The sequence below is a fragment of the Phocoena sinus genome, chromosome 20 (genome assembly GCF_008692025.1).
Source record: "Phocoena sinus isolate mPhoSin1 chromosome 20, mPhoSin1.pri, whole genome shotgun sequence".
NCBI classification, from domain to species: domain Eukaryota; kingdom Metazoa; phylum Chordata; class Mammalia; order Artiodactyla; family Phocoenidae; genus Phocoena; species Phocoena sinus.
In genome coordinates, this window is record NC_045782.1 from 2,377,189 (window position 1) to 2,398,580 (window position 21,392).

At 38.7% G+C, this 21,392-nt stretch overlaps 1 protein-coding gene across 15 annotated transcripts in view; it reads right to left on the reverse strand.

The window, feature by feature from the left end:
- NCOR1 (nuclear receptor corepressor 1) overlaps positions 1-21,392 on the reverse strand; it is a 144,789-nt gene that overhangs the window by 82,785 nt on the left and 40,612 nt on the right. For 9 of the 15 annotated variants that reach the window (XM_032616171.1, XM_032616173.1, XM_032616180.1 and 6 more), the window contains exons 5-9: positions 21,199-21,381; positions 9,072-9,185; positions 2,379-2,435; positions 1,767-1,819; positions 1,386-1,412 (exon numbers count right to left, since the gene is read on the reverse strand). In XM_032616171.1, coding sequence (XP_032472062.1) covers positions 1,386-1,412; positions 1,767-1,819; positions 2,379-2,435; positions 9,072-9,185; positions 21,199-21,381 — 434 coding nt within the window. The remainder of the gene's footprint in view (positions 1-1,385; positions 1,413-1,766; positions 1,820-2,378; positions 2,436-9,071; positions 9,186-21,198; positions 21,382-21,392) is intronic. The other 6 variants (XM_032616176.1, XM_032616175.1, XM_032616181.1 and 3 more) reach the window with 1 other exon arrangement.

Consider the following 21,392-nt stretch of genomic DNA (forward strand, 5'->3'; position numbering starts at 1 on the left):
TTCAAATATAAATACAAAGCCAAGGCAAGTAGGAGTAATTTTTTGGATTATCTGCCACTCAGGACTAACACTGACACTGGCTCCACTCAAATAAGCGTGGACAGTCAGGAGCTGGCTATACGGAAAAGTAGCCAAGAGATGAAGAGAATTATTAAAATGAACGTTTGCTATTTCATACAAAGCAAATGACGGTGATGACAGAATAGCTACTGAACGATCCATACAGACGCATGCAGCTGAGTGAACGGTATTTCACAAGGTGATGTACAGCAGGAGCGTTACCATATATTCAGTTTGCTCTCATTGTAATTATGTGCTACTCAAAAGCAAATGACAATCAATAAATATAAACTTAAAATGTTTCCTAAGAATTTAAATGAAGAACCCCATCTCAGGACAGTGTGATAAGCACTGTAGTAGGCAATGTAGCTAATATGAAATAAATCAGGGCTGCTCTGCAGCTAATATCAGGGAAAAGACAGAACACAAACATAACGGAAGCTTTGCGGAAAAAAAATCATTAAAAGTAGCCAACTAGATTTTATCTGCTATTCTCCTTTGTAAAAATGTTAAAACAGAGAAACAGTTCCAAAACAAGGTATATTTTATATGAGTTTTGCCTAACCTACTTCTAAGGGTTGTCAAGCCCATAGCAGCATCTCACAGAAAAATTCTAAGTATATGACTTTTATTATAAACCACTTACTTAACAAAAGTTAAAATTATTCAAATTTCAATTTTTATCATGCATACTACCATGCAAATTATATTTGCCACCAGTTCTGCAAAGTAGTCAACTATTGCACATCCTCTCAGTAAGAAAATTTTTTAAAAGAAAAAAAAGATATATATATATATAAATAGCAATGTGCTCATTAGTAACGGTACTAGTAAATAAGTATAATGTTCTGGTTATACTTAATAAAACATATAAAGTAGAAATATCACATTTTTGTTACAAACTAAGAATAATTCATCTAAAATTCTCTTAAAATATGATAATAAAAAAAAGATACCTATCTAGCTTCCTCTCTTACTTCAATCAGATCAGTAAATTAGGTTTTCTTTTCACTTATTTTCTCATTCCAAAATGTGCATCCATAAAGGCCTGGTGTCTGGGATGAGCAAGGCTAAGCAAACTACAACCTGGAGCAGTCTCCTCACCCACATGAGGTGGCTGAGCGCTTCCAAGGCACCAGGACATGAAATGGCAGAAGGGTCTACAAATACCGTCATTAGCAAGAGTCATGGAAGGGATTTCCCTAGAATAGGATTTTGAATAATGATAAAATGATCCGTGGCACTTCTACTTTGCAATGGCAGATGTGGCTTGGTGGGGGACGGTGTCATCACTAGTCTTAAATGAAAAAGCTTCATTATCTTACTTCATCATGCGCCTTGCAGGTACTCCACTGAAAAAAAGACAAAACAGGAGGCAAAAAATTCAAGCCTCAAGGTAAGCCATTTCAATGTTAAGTATCCACCTTTTTTACTAGCAGATTATAAAACCAGCTAGTTTTATGCAATAATTTATTTCATTTTTTGGCCTCGGAAACTCAAAGCTGTTACCCCAACCCCCAAGAAGCCAGAGGAAGATAACATATAGTAAAACGACAGCAAATTACACAAATCTAAAACACACCTACACTATATTATAACACACCTACACTATATTATAATACTATGTCAGCAAATAACATAAAAATGATCTCTTTATAGAATATACGGTCTTTAACTGAAGAACTCCAAAGATGATCAATACTTACGTCTTGATGTTCTCATGATACACTTTGGTATCTGATGGCTGGTTATAGAGTGGCTATAAAATAAATCAAACATTTATATACAAAATGTTGTACATCATCTATAAAGAGACAAAGACACAATTTCTATCTCAATGGTAGCCGAGGTACAGTACTACTGGGTCTACACAACGGACGCCCTACCAAAACCTCCAGGCTCAGGTTCCCCGAATAACTCTGTCCACCCCATCTCCTAACAACGCCACTGCTCTAGGAAAGTTCATAAATTCACTGTACCCCATAATAAATTCATTCATAGATTTTTTTTAATCTCAAAGGCAAAGGAGGATTTAACACCAATATTACCCTAACAGTATGATTCAAAGAGCTTTCTATTTCTGTTCTTAATTCTTTCTCCTTCTAACCGAGTGATTAAATGCCTGCTCAGGCAAAAACACAATCAGGAAAATGCTTCTGCAAAGGTAACCAAGCTCGTGCACATTATTTCAAGCTTATCACCCTTACTGCCCAGCTACATCACTCTCATCCCAAAGTAAATGACTGTATTCCATTTTATCCCAAGAAAAACTACTGCAAAAAGAGCACTAGACATGAAAAAAGAAATTTCTTACTTACCAGTTCAACTTTTGGGCCAAGACCTTCAAATATTTTATGAGCTTCTTCTGCTTTTTTCTAGATAAAAACATTATTATATTGTATAATTAAAAATTATATTACCTAAATGCAAAATCACTTCCAATTTAATATTTACCTAAATACTAATCTACAGTCAAACTTATCCTTATTTCCAAATATTCTTCTTTCATGATAGCCTGAAATACTCTCTAATTTTATTTTCATAACTCCCTCACAAAATTCAGTCAGATCTGAACATTTGTATTGAAAGCAAAACCTAAAGAATTGGTAAGTTCTTAAAAACAAACAGATATTAAGATTCCAGGGAGAGGGAACAGAGATTCACTATTAGAAATGAATCCTTCAAACATTTTTAATACTTCAACTCAATGTCTTTATGGTATTTTATGTTTTTAACTTTTCATTAAAGTTGCCAATCTTTACTACGGTAAGCCAAATCGATCTCTTTGAAGAAAAGCTTATAATGAGCATATTTTCCAATTATAAGAAAACCTTAGTAATAACAAGAGAAAACAACCAGTTTGAATTACTCAAAGTATTCAGTAATAAATAAATGTTGAATTATATACTTTTACATGCCTTTTTCAGAAGTAAAATCATCTAGACCAAAGTGCTATCTATCTAACAGAAATCTACCTTTACACAGACAAATGAAATATAACAAAATTCAATATTAAAGCTGTTTAAGCTGGAATTTGACATCCAGCAAATGTGTCAGGGGTTCTCAGATCTCTCTCTTGCCCCAGCACATGCTCACTAGTAACAACAAGGGCTCACTGCCCGCTGCAGAGACTCCCATGTCCACGCACTGTGGCTGGGAAACTCTCCAGGGCTTCTGATGCAACACACAAATGGGAATGGAACTAATCAGTATCCCCAAGTGTAGAGAAAGATGTTCCCTTAAAATAAACACTATCCTTTTCATTTATCAATTACAATAGTTCAAATATTTATTTAGCATATATTATGTGAAAAGAACTATGTTTAATTAGCAAAGGAAGCTCAAAGTACTGTACCGCACTTTCCAAACTCCAAGAAACTTAAAATGTTATTGAGATGAGAAATAAACGTTATCAAAAATGTCATATACACAGCCTCTTCAATAAATGGTGCTGGGAAAACTGGACAGGTACATGTAAAAGTATGAGATTAGATCACTCCCTAACACCATACACAAAAATAAGCTCAAAATGGATTAAAGACCTAAATGTAAGGCCAGACACTATCAAACTCTTAGAAGAAAACATAGGAAGAACACTCTATGACATAAATCACAGCAAGATCCTTTCTGACCCACCTCCTAGAGTAATGGAAATAAAAACAAAAATAAACAAATGGGACCTAATGAAACTTCAAAGCTTTTGCACAGCAAAGGAAACCATAACCAAGACCAAAAGACAACCCTCAGAATGGGAGAAAACATTTGCAAATGAAGCAACTGACAAAGGATTAATCTCCAAAATTTACAAGCAGCTCATGCAGCTCAATAACAAAAATACAAACAACCCCATCCAAAAATGGGCAGAAGACCTAAATAGACATTTCTCCAAAGAAGATATACAGAATGCCAACAAACACATGAAAGAATGCTCACATCATTAATCATTAGAGAAATGCAAATCAAAACTACAATGAGATATCATCTCACACCAGTCAGAATGGCCATCATCAAAAAATCAAGAAACAATAAATGCTGGAGAGGGTGTGGAGAAAAGGGGACACTCTTGCACTGCTGGTGGGAATGTGAATTGGTTCAGCCACTGTGGAGAACAGTATGGAGGTTCCTTAAAAAACTACAAATAGAATTACCATATGACCCAGCAATCCCACTACTTGGCATATACCCTGAGAAAACCAAAATTCAAAGAGAGTCATGTACCAAAATGTTCATTGCAGCTCTATTTACAACAGCCAGGACATGGAAACAACCTAAGCGCCCATCATCGGATGAATGGATAAAGAAGATGTGGCACATATACACAATGGAATATTACTCAGCCTTAAAAAGAAATGAAATTGAGCTATTTGTAATGAGATGGATAGACCTAGAATCTGTCATACAGAGTGAAGTAAGTCAGAAAGAAAAAGACAAATACCGTATGCTAACACATATATATGGAATTTAAGGGAAAAAAAATGTCATGAAGAACCTAGGGGTAAGATAGGAATAAAGACGCAGACCTACTGGAGAACGGACTTAAGGATATGGGGAGGGGGAAGGGTGAGTTTTGACAGGGCGAGAGAGAGTCATGGACATATACACACTAACAAACGTAGTAAGGTAGATAGCTGGGGGGAAGCAGCCGCAAGGCACAGGGATATTAGCTCGGTGCTTTGTGACAGCCTGGAAGGGTGGGATGGGGAGAGTGGGAGGGAGGGAGGCGCAAGAGGGAAGACATATGGGAACATATGTATATGTATAGCTGATTCACTTTGTTGTAAATCAGAAACTAACACACCATTGTAAAGCAATTATACCCCAATAAAGATGTTTAAAAAAAAAAAAAAAAAATGTCATATACAAAACTATAAAAAAAACAATGAACTTGCACAGCTAATGCTATTTCTATATATAGTTTTAAGTCGATTTGTCGACCTTGGTATTATTAACATTTGGGCCGGACATTTCTTTGTCATGGGCACTGTAGGCTATTCAGCAGTACCCCGGCCTCTACCCACTAGATGCCAGCAGCACTCCACCCCTCCCCCAAGTTACAACAATCAAAACAGTCTGCAGTTGAGAACAATGTTCTAATCTCAAAAAGCCAAAATGTAATTATCACAAAATTTATTAGCTTTAAGGTATATGTTAAATAACACACAAACAGCATAATCACAGATGATAAATTTGGAATATCTAGCACCTACAGCTGATTCTCTCTAGACGACCCTCATTCTCCAACGTTTAAACCTGCTTTCTTGAGGCACTCCACGTTACATAGAGTCTATGCCAAGAACAGGCAGGCTAAGTGAGGCTGTAACAGAGAATACTGAGAGACAAGGGGGAAATCGTATCACGACAAATATTTACTGGTAACCTATTACGTAAAGGCACTTACCTCTTCAGGGCTAATTTTAAAGGCTAATATTTAAGGTGTTTGCATATCCCAAGATTTAAGTTTTGCAAAATTTTATTAAATATTTGACTTCATGTTGGCTTAACTGCTAAGAACAGATTAACCTATCGTTTGGCAGAAAAAAATTAATTTAAAACCTTCACATTTACATAATATAATTTTATTCTAAGTCTATAGGTAGAAGTAATTAATGCCTCAAACATATGTTGACTATGTTCTATGTGCCAGGCACCTGCGAGACACTAAGGAAACAATGAATAAGATATCCTTCCTGGTGTAGGAAGATAAGGAGTCTTGAAAGGCTTCATAGAGAAAATGATACTTGAGCAGGGTCCTGAAGTCGAATGCACCCAACAGACAAGAAAGGCAAGCCACGGGGATGCCTGACGGCAGGGGAAACATCACGGGGTAAATTACTAACGTCAAGGGAACACTCACACCTGTTCTGGTAGGGTATGGCTAAGAAGGGAGTATTGGGCCACGGGCCAGCCAGGCAGGCAGGCAGGCACGTAAGCACTGATGAAAAGGTTGGGCTACTCTGTAGAAAGGGGGAAGTCATCAAAAGGTTTTATTTGGGGCTTCCCTGGTGGCGCAGTGGTTGAGAGTCCGCCTGCCGATGCAGGGGACACGGGTTCGTGCCCCGGTCCGGGAGGATCCCACATGCCGCAGAGCGGCTGGGCCCGTGAGCCATGGCCGCTGAGCCTGCGCGTCCAGAGCCTGTGCTCCACAACGGGAGAGGCCACAGCGGTGAGAGGCCCACGTACCGAAAAAAAAAAAAAAAGATTTTATTTGAAGAACCACGTCAGGGGGCTCAAATATGAAGGATGGATTAGAAAGAAAAAAAATGACTGAAGGAAGGAAACTCAGCATCTATGAGAGGTGAGGGCTCCAATCAAGCAACTGGCAAAGGAGGAAGAGAGAAGCAATTGACCAGACCAATATCCAGGAGGCAGGACTGAGGCTCTTCATTGATTAACCAAGTCTGCAAAGTGGCAAAGAGAGAGAAATCGATAGTTTCCAGGACAATGGCCATGGTGACCAGAGGTTGTTGGCACTAAGTACATTCTCCACTGTCAATCACTTTCTTTCTTCTGGTGCCTCGTTAACTCGCAAATCATTCAATCAAAATATAAACATGCTCCTGAAAGCTTCACTGCACACCCCCTCTTTTCTATACATATTACAATGCTGAAATTAGAGCACTTACAAATATTTTTGGAACCTACAACTGGGAAGGGTAACAGCAAATTGAACTGTTAAAAACAGTCCAGGAGAAGAGTCTGTTTGGAGACTAATGAATCCTAGCCTCAAGTTTAAACGTGATACAAGGCAATTTTTCTCCCAGGAAGCCAATTTTAAAACTAACAGTCAGTTTGAGGTAGTTTTCTGCCTCGCACTAACTTTCTAAATAAAAGATGCCTCATATGAGACAAGGGCCCCTATCTCTTGGGCCACATTTGGCTTAATTGCCAACCAGTATCTGCCACTGTCAAACAAGGAACAAGACGGAGATGTACTCTTGCTGCCCCCCATCGCTCTGTGCCCTCGGTGTCCAAACAGGTAAGGTCATTCATGACAAAAAGCTACAGAGGCAGTGAAGGTCTAACAAAGGCAGCATGATGAGGAGGAAGACACAGGCAAGGGTCAGTGGTGAGAAAGCGGCTTGCTCCCATCACGCCCCTCGGGGGCTTCTGCTACCATCCGGGGTCTACTGCACAAGCACCACCAAGGCAGATGACTAGCAGCAGGGGATACAAAAAGAACCTATTTTTTGAAAGATGATTTCTATGGTTACTGAGTTAAAAACAATCCTCATTGCAAGTCTACTATTAAGACAGATTTCAAGTTTGGTTCTTCTATTCTTCACAGAATGTGTAACAAACTGAATTGTAAATGCTAAAATGGCAAGAAGAGGTCTAAAAGGAGCTTTCGTTTCTGCTGATGGGCATCAAGGAACATTTACTACACTAGCTAATGAAAAAAAATACATATATATAAATTAACACAAACTGAATTCTCTATCAGATCTTGTTCAATAGTTTTCAGTCCTCACATCCTAGTCAGGCAACCGCAGAATTCACTAACACTGGAACTGTTTATTAGGCCTGTAAGAGAAGGCTAATTAAGAAATTCAATCAATTAATAAATATCACTGAATTCAATGTATCTGAAAAGTAACTCATACTAAGAAAGAAGTCAATATATTATTTTATAAGAGCCTTTTCCATTATTATCAGCTCTAATCCCTATTTACTTTACCCCTGAAGTCACAAACTGGCCATGAAGCCTATCAGCCCTCAGAAGTACTTTCTTGTTCTCCAGTGTGTTTTTTTAAAAGCAGGAGATTTCATATAAAATCCATGTACCTTGCTTCTCTTAAACAAGGAAGCACCTGTTGACCTTGGGCCACTTCCCTGCAAGGACCCCAGCGTCACTGCCCTCCAGGCATGCCCTGAGGGGTCCTCATCACTCCTTCCACCGACTGCCCTTCACCCTCACTGGACTCATCTCCACGTAGGTTGTTCTGCCTAATAAATTGGACTGATTTTGAACCCAGTCAAGGAACTAGTAATAATTGTCCATATTTCTGCCTCTCAGTGACTTAAAATTCCTTAAGTATTGTGTACCTGATGACTTTCGGTTATCTATCTACACACACACATACGCCTGAGTCCAAGATCATTCCTATAAAAGTGTATTTAATGACTATCTCACAGCTGCTTTTCTTAAGGTCAATTTCCTTTAGAATCTGGGCTAACCTTGCTACAGGATGCCTGTGTAAGACTCCACTCACTACAAGGCAAATAAACTGAAATGACAATCCCCAACTTCTACCTTATGGTCACCTTAAGCTGACAAGCCAATTCTCTACCATAGTACTTAAAGCATATAATTCTTTCTTGAACTGGGGGCTTCTGGAAGCCCAGTGTTAAGCAGCTCTGTTAAAAGGTCTTCTTCACATTAAGGTGAAATCAGTTTCCCTTTAACTGCTAGTTCCTGGGCTGGATTCTGGCCAAAAACGAACTTCAGCGTCACAAAATTATTCATAGAATTGAGGCCTGGCTTTTCTAAATCCGTGGACACTTTTAATTATGAGTATGAAAGAAGAAATTATTTTAACAAACCTAAAAAGTAAAGTTGACCTAAAGGTCAATGGCCTCATACTCTGTAACTAAAATTCAAAGCACACCCCAGCTATCAGTTCTGAAGCAGATAATGCAAGCCATTTCCACGTCCAATGACCATCTCTACTAGAAGAGTGTATTTGGCATTAAATGTTGCTTATAAAGTGAAAAACTACAGAATGGCTGTATTATGTGCTACACACTTGCTTACCACTATTTATATAACAGGAGAGAGATTCAGCTGATAAAATTATACTGTCACAAAATAGTATTATACCATATAAAATGCAAATGAAATATTAAATAATTTAAGACACAACTATCAACTTTTCTTCAAAGTTTAAGAACATTAAAAATTATAACAGAAAGGTTTAATACAATTAATATCACCACAGAATACACAGACGACTGGAAAAGGCGTAGCCCAGTGGTTTTAAAGGCCTGTGCCGTCGGGAATGGCACGAACTTACCCGATTTTCATCGTAAATAATCTGGACAATACTGCGGTGTTTCTGCTCCACGGGAGGAGGTGACACAGGCTTCTCAGGCTCTGGAGGTTTAGCAGCTTCTTCTTCGAGCTGTTGCTAAGAGACCCAGAAAGGAAGAGTCAGGCATCTGCTGCACATCAGCCCCACTAGTAATTAATCACCAGAGATAACACATGCTTCTGAGCAATGCTTTGCTGATTCTATAGGGTAATCACTTAATCTACTAGGGCCTAATGGACCCAAACCCAATCAGATTTATTTTGACTAATAACTAAACAACATAAGTCATCATTTGAAAAATCCTTTTATATTTTAATTCTGATAAATTTAAAGCAAAATAGTAAGAGAATCTGAACATATGAAGGTAGCCCATCTACCTCCATCACAATGACCTTCTGTGGCACTGTAATGCTTTTCTGTGTTATAGATACACAGTACGTGTTAACGTCTGGCGGGGAGAGGAGGGTAGAATGTTCAAGGGTTAATCCTTAAGTCAGCACAGCACCATCCTCTACCCTACTCCCCTGCCAAACTATACTCTACAGCGAAGAGGCCCTGGGAAAACCAAAAGAATATGGACTGCTGGTGTGTGCAATCACAAAGCAGGAGCCCATCTGAATTACTCTGCCCAGGATTCAGCCTTAGGGTCACCCTTTGCAAGTGGCTTGATCCTAGGACCCCTTCTAAGTCCTTACCTCAATCTTGAGCAAGTATACAAACCCCTCACATGTAAAGTAGGGATATTAATCCTACCTACCACATAGCTTTCTGAGAGGATTAAACGACTCAATATATGGCAAGCACAACTATAAACAGTCAGTAACTATTACCTACAATTATTACTGAAGTAAGGACTGACTCAGCTAAGTTCACTGCTTTTTGTCTTCCATCACCTAACTAGTGCCTGATACCTAGTAAATGCTCAACAAATAGCTACATGGATATAAGTTCACTGAATGAAATGATAAAAAAGACATTAGGTAAAGATGGTTAAGTCTACCAAAGGCCTAGGAGAAAAAAAAAATCACCTATACTACCAAGTAAGACTGATAGTCAAGGTTCCTAGTCATTTAAGTCAGACCGCACCCAAATGAAAGGATAAAAATCCTCCAGTGAGGACCACGTCCATTTTGGAACAGAAAGTACTCTTGCAACCTGCTATCTGTGTGAGCAAAAGATATTTGGCGTTCTGAGATCATTTTTATGGGAATGAGTTCTTCAACCATGCCCTTTTATTCCCTTGCTCAGAGGGCCTTCTTTTAGAATCCCCATTAAGTAGGTGCAGAGAAAGAAACAAACAAGTTTCAGGAAATCACATTTTGTTCTTAGTAGCTAAGTAGCCCTGGGACAAAACCACAGTAAGTCTAAAAACAAAACAAAACAAACAAACTTTCCTCACCTATTCTTTTACATTAACTTTATGATAATTTTGGCAAACTTTAAAAATAAATTTAGTTAGAATTTTTATTGAAATTATATAAAATGTGAATTAACATGAGTTCACATTATTAATACTGTGTTTCTATTCTGCTGTATTTATTTACTCAAGTTGTCTTTTATATTCCTCAATAAAATTTATAGCTCCTGTATATCTCATAAGTCATACACTATGTCTCATTATTTTTAATTATTTTAATGGGTTACATGTTATTGAGCATTCACTATGTGACATATATATTAATACATTCATTATCTCAACTCATACAACAATCTCATGATTCAGTTGGTGTTATTAGTATTATTACTATTTTATACATGAAGAAACTAAAGAAAAGTAAAAATGTGACCAACCCAGAAGAATAAGATCCACTAAGACTTAAAAGAATTGTCAATAAACCTAATATGATTTAATAAATAAAAGAGGGCTCAACATATTAAAAAAAAAGGCAAGGGGGGGATATTTTTTAAATGACCAAGCAGATTTTTTAAATGAGCCAAATAAAAATTCCAGCACTAAAAACATAATTATTGAAGGACTTCCTTGGTGGTCCAGTAGGTAAGACTCCAACATTCCCAAGGCAGCGGGCATGGGTTCGATTCCTGCTCGGGGAACTAGATCCACACGCAAGCTGCAACTAAAAGATTCCACGTGCCACAACTAAGACCCAGTGCGGCCAAATAAATAAATAAATGCTTAAAATAAAAACATAATTATTGAAATTGAAAATACACTTGACAGCAGATATGACAGAAATGAAGATACTGCACACAATTAAGCCCGAAGAAGGAAAAAATGGGAAAGAAAAGCAATTAAGAGACATGGAAGACAGAGTGATAAAATATTACATCTAACAGAACTTTCAAAAGATGATAAAGAAACTGTAGGAAAGGGTTTTGTAAAAAAGATAATGGCGGGCTTCCCTGGTGGCGCAGTGGTTGAGAGTCCGCCTGCCGATGCAGGGGACGCGGGTTCGTGCCCCGGTCTGGGAGGATCCCACATGCCGCGGAGCGGCTGGGCCCGTGAGCCATGGCCGCTGAGCCTGCGCGTCCGGAGCCTGTCCTCCGCAACGGGAGAGGCCACAACAGTGAGAGGCCCGCGTAACGCATAAAAAAAAAAAAAAAAAAAAAAAAAGATAATGGCTAAGGAATTTTCCGGAACTCATGAAAAACTCTAACACATTCAGGAAGTCAAGTGAGTCTCAACCTGGAAATATTTAAAAAACAAAACAAAAAAAAAAAAAACACCTACTCCTAAAGAAATCATAGTAAAAACAACAGCACTCAAAGAAAAAGTTACTGAAAGCAGCCAGAGAGAAAATTCACTCTCCACAAAAGAACACAAATTAGACTAAGGGCTGATCTCTTGGCAATGAAAGGAAAAAGACAGCATGCAGGGAAAACTGAGAAAATAACCACATTCCAAACAAAGATACCTTTCAATAACAGCCATAGGTAAAAGACAACAGTTAAGTTATGAAAACCAAACACTGAACTCTCCAGCTAACAGATACTCACTAAAGGAAATTCTAAAGGACGTTCTTCAAGAGGAAGCACATTCTCACAAATGAAAGATCTGTGTTGCAGGAAGGAACGATGGGCAAATAAGATGACATATATGTGGGTGAACCGAAATGAAGACTGACCATATAAAATAATAATGTCTTTGGCAGTTTTAAAAAAAATAAGAAAGAACTAAAATATATGACAACAATAGCATAAAAGTCAGGAGGAAAGAAAGGAATCAAGAAATTCTATGCCCTCCTATACTCAAGAAGATGGTTAAGATACTACTTAGTTTTAGGCTTCGAGTTAAATAGACTGTTAAAATTTCTGGGGAACCACTATAAACAAAGAAATAATGTATAAAATCCAAACTGGTGGAGCAGGAGAAGATGAAATAAGACAATCAATCCAAAATAAGGATTGGAAAAAACAAACAAGAACATCAATATCAGCATAAAAAAGACAGGACAGGGACTTCCCTGGCGGTCCAGTGGTTAAGACTCTGTGCTTCCACTGCCAGGGGCATGGGTTCATTACCTGGTCAGGGAACTAAGAGCCCACATGCCACATGGTGAGGCCAAAAAAAAAAAGACAGAAAGCATAAAATAGTTTTAAAATAATTGAGATATTACCAATCATCATCATCAACTTATTTTTCTTTTTTTATAAATTTATTTATTTTATTTATTTATTTTTGGCTGCACGTGGGCTTTCTCTAGTTGCAGTGAGCGAGGGCTACTCTTTGTTGTGGTGAGCGGGCTTCTCATTGCGGTGGCTTCTCTTGTTGCGGGGCACGGGCTCTAGGCGCCTGCACTTCAGTAGTTGCAGAGTGTGGGCTTAGTAGTTGTGGCTCATGGGCTCTAGAGCACAGGCTCAGTAGATGTGGCGCATGGGCTTAGTTGCTCCGTGGCATGTGGGATCTTCCCGGACCAGGGCTCGAACTCATGTCCCCTGTATTGGCAGGCAGATTCTTTTTTTTTTTTTTTTTTGATGTTGGGGGTAGGAGTTTATTAATTTATTTATTTATTTTTGCTGTGTTGGGTCTTCGTTTCTGTGCGAGGGCTTTCTCTAGTTGTGGCAAGCAGGGGCCACTCTTCATCATGGTGCGTGGGCCTCACTATCGCGGCCTCTCTTGTTGTGGAGCACACGCTCCAGACGCGCAGGCTCAGTGGTTGTGGCTCACGGGCCCAGTTGCTCCGCAGCATATGGGATCCTCCCAGACCAGGGCTTGAACCCGTGTCCCCTGCATTAGCAGGCAGATTCTTAACCACTGCGCCACCAGGGAAGCCCAGCAGGCAGATTCTTAACCACTGCACCACCAGGGAACATCATCGTCAATTTAAAAGAACTAAATTACCCTGTGGAAAGACAGTTTGTCAGACTCAATAAAAAACAAAACCCAGATACATACTTATATAAGAGATATACCTAAAATACAAGCACAGAAAGTAAAGGGAAAGAAAAAGATACACTAACCTATATCAACCAAAAGAATGCTGATCTAACTACATCAATATCAGGCGAAGCAGACTTTATGGTAAACAAAGCATTGGCAAGGATGTGGAGAAAAGGGATCTCTTGTGCACTGTTGCTGGCAATGTAAACTGGTGCAGCCACTACGGAAACAGTTTCTCAAAAAATTAAAATAGAACTGCCATATGATCCAGCAATTCCACTTCTGGGTATTTATCCAAAGAAAAAAACATGAACAAGAAGATATATGCACCCCCATGTTCACTGCAGCAGTTTTTTTTTTTTGGGGGGGGTCATCATTAAAAGGGGTCAAAATGGGAAATGAAATGGAGGATAACAGAGTTTGGGGTTGCTGGGGCTTTGGAGGTGCAGACTAGTTCCACAGTTTGATTTCCTCCTGGCCATTAAGGTAGGAATTTGAGGATTTTACAAGAGGTGAAGCAGCGCCACTTGAGAATGGAAAGCGGTAACTGGGAGGTTGCTGTCCACATTGTCAGAACCCAGTTTAGTTCACGAGCCTTCACATATAGGGTCAATTATAGTTTTCAGACTTTTTTGAAAGTTCAGTACTTCTTGAACACCTTCCAAAAAGCAGGCTTGGGCTTCCCTGGTGGTGCAGTGGTTGAGAGTCTGCCTGCCGATGCAGGGGACACGGGTTCGTGCCCCGGTCCGGGAGGATCCCACATGCCGCGGAGCGGCTGGGCCCGTGGGCCATGGCCGCTGGGCCTGCGCGTCCGGAGCCTGTGCTCCGCAACGGGAGAGGCCACAGCAGTGAGAGGCCCACGTACCGCAAAAAAAAAAAAAAAAAAAAAAGAAAAAAAAAAAAAAGCAGGCTTCCCAGGGGAATGTGAATTCACTAGCAGATTTGGCAGCTCACTCCAAACAAGCCTAGTTTTAGGCAAATACAGTTTGCCTAAAAGACAGTTTAGCCCCAGCTCTTCCTTGCAAACACATCACCATTCCTGAGTCTCTTCTACAGAGAAATCTTGCATCTGCCACTGTATAAATTTCTTCAAGAGCTGGGCTGAAAGGCAGAAATCTTGGAATCCTAGCATGCATCTGAATTTAGGCTTGGACATATTTTCTGGGGCATATTTTGTGTTTAGCTTCTCTTTCATGACAGAAGAGATGAAGAGAAGCATCAATAAAATCAGGGGCCCGTGTTTCCATATTAATATGAACCTGCTGGTCTTGGAGAGTCTCCCAGAGAGGTGGCGGGGGGGGGGGGGGTAGACCCGGCCACTGCTCACCCTCGGGACACAAGACACTGGCAGCAGTCACTCTTGGGAGCTCCCCCACTGCGTAGATGCTGGTACTATAGCGGGCCCCACTGCAGCACTATTCACAATAGCCAAGACATGGGAACAACCTCAGTGTCCACCAATAGGTGAATGGATAAAGAAGAAGTGGTATATATACACAATGGACTATTATTTACCCATAAAAAAAGAATGGACTCTCATCTTTTGCAACAAAATGGATGGACCCTGAGGGCATTATTTTAAGTGAAGTCAGATGGAAAAAGACAAATACAGGTGGATCTCACTTATGTGTAGAACCCTGAAAGAAAGACAGGAAGGGAAGGGAAGAGGTAAAGGAAGGCAGGAAAAAAAGGCAGGAAGGAAGGAAGGAGAGAAAGGAAGGAAAGAGGGAAAAGAAGGAAGGAGGGGAGGGGAAGAAACAGGAGCTGGTAGATGCAAAGAACAGACTGGTGGTAGCAGGGGCAGGGGGGAGATGGACCAAATGGGTGAATAGAGTCAAAAGGTACAAACTTCCAATTATAAAATAAGTAAGTCATGGAGATGTAAAGTACAGCTTGGCAACTATGGTTAACAACACTGTACTGTACATTTGAAAGTTGCTAAGAGAGTAGATCTTAAAAGTTCTCATCACAAGAAAATAATTCTGTAACTATATGGAGTGATGGATGGTTAACTAGCCTTACTGTGGAGATCTTTTTGCAATACATTCAAATATAAAATCATTATGTTATACACCTGAAATTAATATAACGTTGCATGTCAATTTTTTTACCTCAATTTTTTAAAAGTTGAGAATTACTAGGAAAAAGAGACAAATCCAAAATCATAGTGGTAATTGCTAAGTTACAGACAAAAATGAGAGAAGATGTGGATGATTTTTTAAAGTAGAGAATATATAATCTTCTCAAATATGCCCAGAGTATTTTTATGAAATTGATCATCATCTAGGCCAAAATTCAAGAACCAATTATTTCAAAAGACTGGGTATTAGAGACCATACTCTCTGGCCACAATAAAGTTAGAAATCAAATAACCAAAAATAGTCAAGAAAACATTTTTATGTAAGAACTTTAAAAGAACACTTCTATTAATACAGGAGTTGAAAAAGAAACCAGGATGGATAATAAAATGCATTATAAATTAAAACTTGCTGAATGAAGTTAAAGTAGTGCACAGGGAGAAGGGGGAAGAAAAAACTAAAAAGTTAATGTTGACAAATTATAAAAGAGCAGAATAAAACCAAAGAGGAAATAAGAAGCAGAAACTGATGATACAGAAGATACAACTATATTCCCCAAAATGAGGGAAAAAACTATCTCCAGAATAGAAGTGAATGTTTCTAAATTGAATCACTAATTTTAAAATACTTTTTACACAAAAAATACCCACTAGATCCAGCTGATTTTACCAAATAATTACAATCTTAAACTATTTCAGAGTTTAGAAAGGTTGTGACATTAGCATGATCTGTTACCAAACCAGACAAGAACAGTATAAGAAAAGAAAATGACAGGCTTATCTATCTCACAAATAAGATACAAAAATCCCAAAATAAATACTGGTAAGTCAAGTCCAGCAATTTATTAAAAATAGATAATACATCATGACTAAGTTAGGTTAAACGCAGAAATCCACAGGTGATTTAACACTAGAAAAATAACTAACGTCATTCACCTTATTAATATATTTTAAAGGAGAATAATAAGATCAACAAACTTATGCAGAAAAAGCATCTGGTGAACTTCAGTGTCCCTCATGATTAAATTCTCAGCACACTGGACCAGATGGGAATTTCCCAATCTGAGAAAGGATGTCTATAATACTGACATCATAACCAGTGGTAGTAAAAAGTAAAAGGCATTCCTGAAAAAGCAGAAAAGAACAAGAATAACCACTTTCAATGTTGCACTGCAGGTTTTTTTTTTTTTAATTTTTTTTGATGTTGACCATTTTTAAAGTCTTTATTGAATTTTGTTACAATATTGCTTCTGTTTTATGTTTTAGATTTTTGGCTGCGGAGGCATGTGGGATCTTAGCTCCCGGACCAGGGATCAAACCTGCACCCCCTGCACTAGAAGGCGAAGTCTTAACCACTGGACTGCCAGGGAAGTCCCAATGTTGCACTGCAGTCTTAAGCAGAGCAATAAGGCAACTGAAAAGGAAAAGGTTTAAGAACTGGAAGGAAAGAAACAACTGTCTTTTTTTTTTTTTTTTTTTACTGTTGATATGACCATTACCTACATAGAAAACCCAAAAAAATCTACAAATAAGTAATTAACATTACAAGGATAATTTAGGGAGGTTGCTGGCATCTATTAAAAAAAAAAAAAGACTGAAGATAAACAACAAGGAGCTACTGTATAGCACAGGGAACTACATTCAATATCTTGTAATAACCTATAATGGAAAAGAATCTGAAAAAGACCATATATATATGAATACTTTGCTGTACACCTGAAACTAATGCAACACTGTAAATCAACTATACTTCAATATTTTTTTAAAAGTAATTCTAGCATGTGAAAAAAAACTGCAACAGTTAGAAGAAATATAATTTTTGAAAAGATATTATTAACAATAGCATCAAAAATATAAAGCTCCTAGAGCTGAATCTAACACAAGGCATATAAAAGAAAGTAATAAAACATGAAAGCCCTCCTAAATAGACAGATATACCATAGCCACGGACAGGAAGACTCATTAAGATAAAGATACCATCATCCCCAAATTGATTTCTGTATTATATATGATTCCAATGAAAATTACAGAAAGATATTTTGGAAAACTAAAAAAAATGATTCTAAAAGTTATATGAGATGGTAAAAAACTTTAAAAAAGCTAAATCATGCCCATAGAAGTGGGGTTTGCCTCACTGGAAAAAAAAAGAATAAAGCTCTAGTAATCAGAAGGATATCTATTATATTTCTGCATCAGTACCACAAAGAACACAAAGACCACAAAGCCCAGAAATCAATCCATATATAGATGCAAACCTGAATTATAATAGAGCTAAAAGTGTAGAACAGTTGGAAAAGGACGACCTTTTTAATTATCGATACAGGGAAAAAAATGAATATTGACCCCTACCTTGAGGCAGACACAAAAATTCAATTTCTGGTAGATTAAGAATAATGTGATGAGGGCTTCCCTGGTGGCGCAGTGGTTAAGAATCCGCCTGCCAATGCAGGGGACACGGGTTCGAGCCCTGGTCCAGGAAGATCCCACATGCCGCAGAACAACTAAGCCCACGCACCACAACTACTGAGCCTGCGCTGTAGAGCCCGCGAGCCACAACTACTGAGCCCATGCACCACAACTACTGAAGGCCGCGTGCCTAGAGCCCATGCTGCACAAGAGAAGCCACCGCAATGAGAAGCCCACACACCGAAAACGAAGAGTAGTCCCCGCTCACCACAACTAGTGAAAGCCCGCGCACAGCAACAAAGACCCAACACAGCCAAAAATAAATAAATTTAAAGAAAAGAATAATTTGATGAGAAAACTATAAAACTTTTAAAAAGACAACATAAGTAAACTCTTTCAATGGTCCCAGGGTGGTCTCATATGAAACCTACAGAAATTCTGTTCACCAAAATACTGACCTAAATGTAAGAGCTAAAACTACAAAACTCCGAGAAGAAAACATAGGTATAAATCTTTGTGACCTTGGATTATGCAACTTGGATTAAGGTTCTTAGATATGACACCAAAAGTGCAAGTGATGAAAGAAAAAATAAACTGGACTTCATCACAATTAAAAACTTTCCGCCCCCGTATGACTCTGTCCTGCTCAGCTGTCCTCTGAAAGGAAGTCACTTATCTCTGTCCACCTTCTCTCCCACCTAAGTGTGTGCCCCTGGGGCCCCAGAACTATCTTTTAGTTGTCAACTGAAGACCAACAAAGATTATCACTTCAAAGTGGAGAATGATGAAAATGAGCAGTTATCTTTAGGAAGGGTCAGTTTCGGGGCTGGTGCAAAGGGTGAAGTGCACACTCTTGAAGGAGAGGCAGCCTAAGCAAAGCAGCCCTGGCAAGGTTGATAACGTCTGTACAGCCAATGGCTTCCCTGGGGGGCTCTGAAACAATACTACCTGTGGTCTAGAAGTAGTTCAGGGCTTGTACTTATTAGTGGACAGCACTTAGAAGATGCAGAGTAAGAAGATGAAGAAGAGGAGGATGTGAAACCCCTAAGTGTATCTGGAAGTGGTAGCAAGGTTCCACAGAAAACAAGCAAAACTTGCTGATGAAGGTGAAGAGAAGCTGAAGAAAAAGCTCCAGCAAAGAAATCTGTACGATACTCCAGCCAGAAAGGCATAAAATCAAACCATAATGGAAAAGACTCAAAACCATCAAATACCAAGAGCAAAAAAGTCAAGAATCCTTCCAAGAAACAGAGGGAAAAAAAGAAAAAGAAAAACCTCCTAAAACACCAAAAGGACCTAGTTCGGTACAAGACATTAAAGTAAAAATGCAGGCAAGTCTGGGAGAGAGGAAAAGGAGAGACAAATACAAAGGAGGGTTCAAACTGAGTCTCGTTAGCAATCCAGACGAAGTCTTCTGTTTTAATCTTAATCCCGGTTCCTGACTTTCCCGCCACCCACACCCCTCTCCAGGCTAGAAGCAATCTCACTCTTGATTTCCTACAGCACTTTCCTTTGACTGCTGTGATTCAGTGAATCTTATACTTTGCCTTCTATTATTTATTCATTTGATTTACCTCTTTGACCATGTTTTAATCACTTTTGTATCTCCCTAGATGCTCAATAAATATTTGAATGAATCAAATAGAGGAAATAACGGTTTTGTACATCAACGAATACTATCAGGAAAGTAAAAAGACAACCCACAGAATGAGAGAAAATATTTGCAAATCATACATCTGAGTATGCAGAATATATAAAGAACTCTTACAACTCAACAATGAAAAGACAACCCAGCTAAAAAAGAACTGGGCAAAGGATCTGAATGAACATTTCTCTAAAGAAAATATGCAAATGGCCAACAAGCACATAAAGAGATGTTCATCACTGGTTACTAAGAAAATGAAAATCAAAACCACAATGAGATACCACTTCACATTTACTAGGATAGCTATTTTTTAAAAAACCAACAACAAATGTTGACAAGGAAGTAGAGAAGGTGAACCCCCCCCCATACACTGCTGGTGGGAATTTAAAATGACACACGGCCACTTTGGAAAACAGTTTGGCAGTTCCTCAAAGCTTTAAACAGAGATTTGTCATGTGACTCTGCCAATTCTACTTCTAGTATATATCCAAGAGAACCAAAAAAACATGTCCACACAAAAACTAACAGCACTGTTCATAACATCGCAAAGTGAACACAACCTAAATGCCATCAACTAATGAACGGATAAACAAAACATAGTATATCCATGCAATGGGAATTTTGTGCTGATACAAGATACAGCATGGATGACTCTTGAAAACATGCTAAATAAAAGGAGTCAAAATGTCACATATTATGATTCTATATTTATCTGAAATGTCCAGAATAGGCAAATCCATATATAGAGAGAAGAGATTTATAGTTGCCAGGGGCTGAGGGGAGAGGGAAATAAGAGTAGCTGCTAAAAGATATGTGGTTCCTTTCTGAAGTGATAAAAATGTTCTGTAAATATATAATGATGACAGTTGCACAATTTTATGAATACATAAAAGCCACTGAACTGTACACTTTAAAAGTGTACACTTTAACAGTACACTTTCTTAATCTCAAAAAAAAACCCACCTCCCCCCCCACCCCAAAAAGTGAAATGACGAGCCACAAATTAGGAGACACGTGCTATACACATACCTGACGAGAGGCTTCAGGAAACACTAAACATAAGAAAATGACAGAGTAACCATCCACATAAGGCACACAACCCATGAACAAATGAAAACAAGCTCTGTCTCATTCCTTGTCAGAGAAATGCAAATTAAAACTATTTCACATCCACGTGAAGGCAAGAACATGCACAAACTGGAACGTGAACACACTGCCAGTGGGAGTATAAATGGTGCTGCCATCCCAGCAGATGTGGTCTCATCTAGCACATGCGAACACGTGCACATGCTCAGGCCACGGAACGCCATTCCTGGGCACACGCCCTAGAAAATCTGTCTACACGTGAACCAAAAACATAGCACCATGTGTGGAATAGCAAGAAAGTAGAAACAACACATCCAGTAAGAGCCAACGCAGAATAGACAAATAAGTTTTGCTATCTGGAATCATAAAACCAGACAATACCACAAGAAAATGAATGGATGAAACTAAGGAAACTAACAGCAAACATAAGCAAGTCACAGAACATACAAGGCATGATTTCCTTTAGGTAAAGTTAAAAATACGGAAAGTTCAACATTCTCTTGTTTAGGGAGACGAACATACATTCTGAGAATGTATTAAGCAGTAAAACACTTACTTGTTTCTTTTTCAGTTTAAGGATCTGCTGTTCTACTTTTGCAATTTCTCGATCTACACGATCCATACTCTGTATTAACTCTTCCTTTGAAAGTTTTGAAGGTGAAGCATTTTGATCATCTCCACATGGTTGCCCAGAGATTGGAGAGGAAGGAGCTTCATGTTTGACTCCAAATGCTGGATCCTTTAAGGAAG